Source organism: Labeo rohita, chromosome 8, assembly GCF_022985175.1.
Source record: "Labeo rohita strain BAU-BD-2019 chromosome 8, IGBB_LRoh.1.0, whole genome shotgun sequence".
In the NCBI taxonomy this organism is placed as follows: domain Eukaryota; kingdom Metazoa; phylum Chordata; class Actinopteri; order Cypriniformes; family Cyprinidae; genus Labeo; species Labeo rohita.
In genome coordinates, this window is record NC_066876.1 from 27,256,343 (window position 1) to 27,263,545 (window position 7,203).

The 7,203-nt window shown below is 34.3% G+C and overlaps 1 protein-coding gene across 1 annotated transcript; it reads left to right on the forward strand.

The window, feature by feature from the left end:
• Positions 1–4: 4 nt before the first annotated feature.
• On the forward strand, positions 5–4,149 carry igf3 (insulin-like growth factor 3). The gene is made up of 4 exons (XM_051116763.1): positions 5–212; positions 1,221–1,368; positions 2,460–2,620; positions 3,408–4,149. Exons 1-4 carry the CDS (start codon positions 12–14, stop codon positions 3,624–3,626), a joined length of 729 nt encoding a protein of 242 aa, XP_050972720.1. The 5' UTR covers positions 5–11; the 3' UTR covers positions 3,627–4,149.
• The last annotated feature ends 3,054 nt before the right edge of the window (positions 4,150–7,203 follow it).

Below are 7,203 nucleotides of genomic sequence, written 5' to 3' on the forward strand. Positions count from 1 at the left end.
AGAAGGGTAGGATGAGTCCGTGTCTGTGTTTGTGTGTGTGCGTGTGCGCCGTTGGCCCGTCCCCTCCTGGTCCTCCTATAAGAGCACACCGGAGTAAGAACGTCAGTAGCTCTTTAGAGAGACCAAACCAAAAAAAAACAGACATGCCATCAGACGGAATGCCAGCCTGTCAAGCCAGACGCCTTCAGATGCTTAGAGGATTCCTGCTGAAGGTAAGACTCCACATGCACTTACACAGAAAAACTAAAGTTCAGACTCAGGCTTTCAGATCAAGAACCATTACACCTGTTGCACATTATCTGGGTGTAGAATTAGGGTAGGGAAGACCACCTCATGCTGCTTTTTACTTCATTTTGGTGCATTTAGACTTGAGTTAGTCGAAAAAACTTTCCTTTTTTACTAAATGACTAGTTTCCATGGATGAGTCAAATTACCTTTTTGTGAGTAACAATTACTGCCTCCAATGGAGGTTTGCATGTTAGGGAGCTATTATGACGTCAATTTGTCGTGTGGGATGTAGAAAAATATAGATTTGCAATCCATGCCATTGTATCAAAAGGTTAAAGCAGTTTGTGCTTTTGCAAAAGGTCATTTTCTGAGTCAGCAGTTTTTTGCGTACATGCTTAAAATAAAAGTTCTTTTTTGGAACTGAGGGTTCCATGACGAACCGGAACATCGATAGAACCTTTCGATTGCACAATAGGTTCTTAACAGTGGAAAAAGTTTCTTTAGATTATTAAAAAGTTCTAAACTGTTGATATTTGAAAATCTGTAATCTGAGGGTGCAAAAAAAAAAAAAAAAAATAGAAAATCGCCTTTAAAGTTATCCAAATGAAGCTCTTAGCAATGCGTGTTACTAATCAAAAATTAAGTTTTGATATATTTACTGTAGGAAATTTACAAAATAATATGGAACTTAATGGAACATGATTTTTACTTGATATCCTAATGATTTTTGGCATAAAAGAAACATTGATAAAGTGTACAAATACACCCATGCTAATTAAGACTGGTTTTGTGGTCCAGGGTCACATTTGAGGAACCCAGAATGGTTGTTCTATAGAATCACTACAAAAACTCCTTTCTCCTTTCTAATCAAAACAAAATCCATTCAGAGCATCATCCGGTCAAGAATTGTATCCACTGCTCTGACAGAAAGGAGTGTATCCGTCTGATAAGATGCAGGTGGCTGAGTAGTTTGTTTGTTTCTGTTGAAGCAGGTGCCAAGCTGGCAAAGTGTGTGTGTCCTCTATTGCCTGTACTGCGTCCTGATCCTGCCAGACGCCGGCGAGGCTGCCAAAGCGCGGTGTGGACGAGAACTAGTTGCTGACCTGGAGTTTGTGTGTGGAGATCGTGGCTTTTACAGAGGTGAGAATCACTTACAATCTTTCACTTCTGAAGTTTGCCGATTGTGCGAGTCAAAGTGGGACAAACCCTGACATGGTTACTTATCGTGCTGTACCGTTTGGTGGGGACATGGTGACTTGCATGTTTCTAAACCGTAAAGCTCACTCATAACATCATATCATATTCATAACACTTAATATCAGTGCATTAAAAGTGGCCTTGCCCTGAAGATACAGACAGTGCTATCAAGTCAAGCTGTTATCATTATGGTGTTGATGCAAATCAACCAACCAATAGCAAACAGTAAATGTCTGCTGTTGTAGGCGGTGTGAAGTTATAGTTTTTGATATTAAACATTTCATAAATGGCAGTGTAAGTTAGCACACCAGCATGTACTCTTGATTTGCGGTTGTTGATATCAACATTTTTTATTTCTACTAACCGAGGCCCTTTCACCCTGTTCTGTATCCAAGGCCACTTTGACACTTTTCTCTCCCATTTTTTACATTCTCGCACTCCTTTTCTCAAAAGGGACTTTATGGCAGTCTTACTGACAATTTCTTATTATTTCAGCAAAAAATAAAAAATTAAATTCCTAACGTCATAAATTATACACACACAATTCAAAAGTTTTTTTTAATTTATTAAAAACACAGTAAAACAGTAATATTGTGAACTGTTACAATTTAAAAGAGCTGTTTTATATTGTAATATATATTTAAATGTAATTTATTCCTGTGATGCAAAACTGTAGTTTCAGCATAATTACTCCAGTTAAAACAAACAGCTTTTATTTGATATGTTCGGATTATTTTTATGATATTCATTTTTTCCAATTTGATATTTTGATGTAAAACTCACTTTTGATGAAAAAATTAAGAATTTCCTTTAAAAAAAACAAAACAAAAAAACACTTACTGACACCAGATGTTTGAACATTGGTGTGTTTAATTATTGTTGTAGTTTTATTAAGTGTATAATTTATTTTTAAATAATACACAGCAAAATTTCTTGCACAACCCCCTATTGGCAGTTAGAAAGTTGCGAGTAACTCTTATTAACGTGATTGGGATTAAAACCTTTACAATTTTGCTGTGTCTGTTGGTGGTTAGGCAAACCTGGAGCATCCCGTAGCGGTGGTCCTCGCTCTCGTGGGAAAGGGATCGTAGAGCAGTGTTGTGTGCGTGGATGTGACCTCCAGCATCTGGAGTCGTACTGTGCCAAACCCAAGAGGGTGCAGCGTGACGTCCCTACATCGCTACCGCAAACTCTGGTGAGACTTCAACTTAATTTTTTCAATTGTTTGACCTCAATTTTTGCCATTAGTAAGGCACGGAGAAATATTTCACAAAAAAAAAAGACATTTTTATATATATATATATATATATATATATATATACATACAGTAGTCAACATTTGAAGTGGATCAAAACCTTTCATTAAATTTGTCCTAAAACCAAAAAGAATACCTGTTCTTGTCTTAGGACAACTTTGATGAACTTTTTTTGATCCACTTAAAATGTTGACTACTGTATATGTGTATATATATATATATATATATATATATGTATATAAATAAATGTCTTTATTATCACTTTTGATCAATTTCAAAATCCTTGTTAAATAAAAGTATAAATAAAAGTCCCCTGGACCACAAAACCAGTCCTAAGTAGCATGGGTATATTTGTAGCAAATAGCCAAAAATACATTGTATGGGTCAAAATGATTAATTTTTCTTTTATGCCAAAAATCATTAGGATATTAAGTAAAGATATTGTCCTATCCTAAGAAACATACATCAATGGAAAGATTTTTATTCAGCTTTCAGATGATGTATAAGTCAGTTTAAAAAAAATATGACTTCACAATAATATTGTGCATAAGGTATATATTACTACATGGCCATATTTGTCATTAATCAACCTTTTGTGTTTTATGAAGAAAGAAAGTCACACCTATGTTACTGCTAATAGTTCCAGCAAGCAAAACCTTGCAGCTTTGAAACCCCTCAAATTACGTGAAAATTATACACTTTGTCCTGTTTTTCTGTTTTTTTGCAGGAGGATCAGTTTTGGCTGGTGTTTCAGCGGCGATACCAAAAGCATGCCGGGAAGAACAGAGATGAGGAAGCTACTTCTCAAAGACTCAGAGAGCGGACGCTCTACTGGTGGAACTCCAGAGATTCAGTATTACTAACCAACCAACCCTCCTCAACACAACAGCATCCTTCCACTGAGACAGTAACATCAGGACCAACATTTCTCCCCCATATCCGATAGCCATGGCACTTTTTGGATCTGCATGGATCATATCAATCACCTTGCTTTACTAAAAAGACTGAAGTTCTGTCCTTGCAGACGTATAAACTGAGAACTGTAAGAGAAACTAGAGGACAAGATGCCACTCATGCCAAAAAATAGTGACGAGCAGGGTGTTTGTGTACCTGAACTCTCACAGGCTGTATTAGGTTTACTAAGCATATGCTGAATACAGTATGAATAAATTTTTTTTCCCATTCCTCCTAGCACTGACTTCAGTTCTCAGATGCATTTGGGTAAATGAGTTCAAAGCAAGGTTCAAGTTAAAAGTGTGTGTATGCTACTTAAAAGACTCAGTATGGGAACACTGATGGCTGTGGTAAGTCGTTTTGAATGTAAATGTGATGTTTTTTATGAAAGATTATTGATATTAGTGAATATATTTTCTTATGTTTAATTTATGTTCTCTATGATTAGGGTTTTCTGATTCTTGTAAAATATGTATCTAAAGCAGATTTGTAAAGATCACTTTAATAAAACTGTGAAGACACCATGCTGTTCTTTTTCTTGCTAATGGCCATCATTTACTAAGAAAAGCAGATCATCTAGTGAGTGCTGTAGGATCCCGAAAGCTGCATGTTTCTAAGATTCTTTTGGATTATTAGATAACGTCCCAGTGACCTCTAATGCAAGAACATTAGTCTGTTTACGCTGAATAAATAATATCACCATAGCCTTGGTGTGTTATCACTATCTAAACATGGAATACGTTTCTTTTTGGTACGCATTGGTAAAGTTTGGTGTTATGACTTGGATGTTCTTCACAAAGGTCTTTAGTAAGAGTGCAGGCAGCATTTTTTACATTGCAGGAGAGCAACACAAGCCAATGATGAAATAGTTAAACAAGCAAGAGGAACAAAAACAGAGCACCAACGATGTTTATACTACAAAAAGTAGTAGAAATTGTGTAGTATTGCTTTTGTTTTTTTTGCGTGTGTGTTTTTCATAAGTAATATTAAGGGGACTGCGTTTGCATTTATTTTTTTTTACATTTTCCATTACAGTCCACAACTAAATTTGCCATACTTTAGCATAAAACTACGTACTATTATAATATTTACATTAAGAAAAACTGCTTTATAGTAAGGTTTTTCTAAAATCAACATTTATGAAGATCAACCAATCATAAAAAATAGATAATTTACATTGTTCACTACCACTCAAAACAGTTTTTTAAAGAAGTCTCTTCTGCTCACCTAGCCTGCATTTGTTTGATCCGAAGTACAGCAAAAACAGTAAAATTTTGAAATATTTTTACTATTTAAAGTAACTTTTCTATTTGAATATATTTTAAAATGTAGTTTATTAGTAATTAGTAATTAGTAGTAATTTCAAAGCTGATTTTTTTTTGCATCATTACTTCAGTCACATGATCCTTTAGAAATCATTCTAATATTCTGATTTGCTGCTCAAAAAACATTTATTATTGTTATTATGTTGAAAACAGTAGATTTTTTTCAGGTTTCTTTGATGAATAGAAAGTTCAGAAGAACAACATTTACCTTGATTAATTTAAAGCATCCTTGCTAAATAAAAGTATTAATTCTTTTATAATTTCTTTGCCAAAAAAAAAAAATTATACTGACTCCAAGCTTTTGAATGCTACAAAAGCTTTTTATTTCAGATAAATGTTTTGGATCTTTCTATTCATCAAAGAATCCTGAAAAAAGTAGTACTCAGTTGTTCTAAATATTGATAATAATAATATTAATGAAAAACATTTATTGAACAGCAAATTAGCATATTAGAATGCTCTCTAAATAATCATGTGACACTAAAAACTGGAGTAATGATGCTGAAAATTTAGCTTTGATCACAGGAATAAATTACATTTTCAAATATATTCAAATAGAAAACAGTCATTTTAAACAGTAAAAATATTTCAAAATTTTACTGCTTTTGCTGTACTTTGGATCCAATAGAGACTTCTTTGAAAAAACATTAAAAACCTTTTTGACTGGTGGTGTATATTAAAACTCTTTAAGCCTCTGTCAGTGACTATTAACACCTGTCATTTGTTAACTTGTAACACAAACAAGATTAAAAACACTGTATTACGGAACAGAATAAAAGCTACTGCACCTACTCCCTATTTTGAAAGACGTATGTAAAATCACTGATGAGTGTAACACAGGTAATGTAACAGCGCAGAGATAATCAAAGTTTTACATGTATGGCTCTATGTGGGGTCTGTCCCGCTGAAAACGCTCTTTCTCGCCCCGCTCTGCCCTTGAGCTGTGATAAGATGACTGCTAGAGTTTATCTGGAGTTTCACAGGTGACAAATCTAAGCTTTCCAAGACAAAGCAGAGCTATGCACACACACACACACTGCTATTTAGCGCTGCTTTTCATTTTATTGTTTTTATTCTTTTTTTTTCATAATCTGAGGGCTCTGACATAATTTGCTTCATTGTGATTGTGAAATAAATCATCACCAGTGATTGTCAGCGATGGACAGGACACCTACACTACAGTTCAAACGTTTAGGATTGGTTTGATTGTTTTGTTTGTTTGTTTGTTTTCTAAAGAAGACTCCTATTTATTAACAGTAATTTTGTGAAATACCTTTTACAATTTTCTATTGTAATATATTTTAAAATGTAATTTATTTCTTTGATACAAAGCTGAATTTTCAGCATCATTACTCCAGTCTTCAGTGTCATATGATCCTTCAGAAATCAGTCTAATATGCTGGTTTGGTGGCCAGCAAACAATAGCAATGTTAAAAACAGCTGTGCTACTTATGTATAATATTAGAAACGTCTTTACTGTCACTTTTGGCAATTTAATGCATTCTTTGTGAATAAAAGTGTTAATTTCTTCAGATAAACAAACCCTTTTGCACTGTAGTGTGTTTCACTCTTGATATGTCAGGAAGAGACTGAAACATGTAACCATCAGTGTTGAATTTCAACAAATGTGTTTCCCAGGCCTTGACCATTGCAGTATCAGCATCACATTTTTTTTTTTTTTCAGATGTGAGAGATGGAGATGGTTTTATCATGCTGAAACAAACTTACAGCTGCTTGGGTTTTAGATAAGAAATAAAATCAAAATCACAATACTCACTGTTTCCTTCTGCGTCAGAGTCCGATAATACAGCTCACTCCCCCGATCTGGAGATGGACCAAATCTCCTGGGCACTGCGGTCAGGATAAACATGCCCTTTTAGCTCTGAAAAAAACAACAAAAAAAAGACCAGACAATATTGTCCATTTTTGTTTCTTTAAGTTGCTTATGATTCTGTAAGAAACATTATTATTAGCATTGGTGAAATAGTATTGAAGGAAAAAAATGTATGTACCTGAATAAAATGTTCATTGCTAATTATTCTTTGAGAAAACACTTCAGACATAGAGGTGCAGAGGCGCAAATGGCAATTTTCTTTTGAAACGTTTGCATTAATTAGCATTTTAATAAACCACTCATATTCACCTTCCGGCTCTACAGAAGAAAAAAAGTCAAAACATGTAAGCAGAAAAAAACTGACTGAAGAATCTTGACCTTGTGAACAAATTAAAAGAAAATTGCCCTCT

Coding starts and splice junctions, on each gene's coding strand:
- igf3 (XM_051116763.1), top strand. CDS start 12: ATGAGTCCGTGTCTGTGTTTGTGTGTGTGCGTGTGCGCCGTTGGCCCG. Junction 1,369..2,459: donor AGATCGTGGCTTTTACAGAG/GTGAGAATCACT, acceptor GTTGGTGGTTAG/GCAAACCTGGAGCATCCCGT. Junction 2,621..3,407: donor CATCGCTACCGCAAACTCTG/GTGAGACTTCAA, acceptor GTTTTTTTGCAG/GAGGATCAGTTTTGGCTGGT.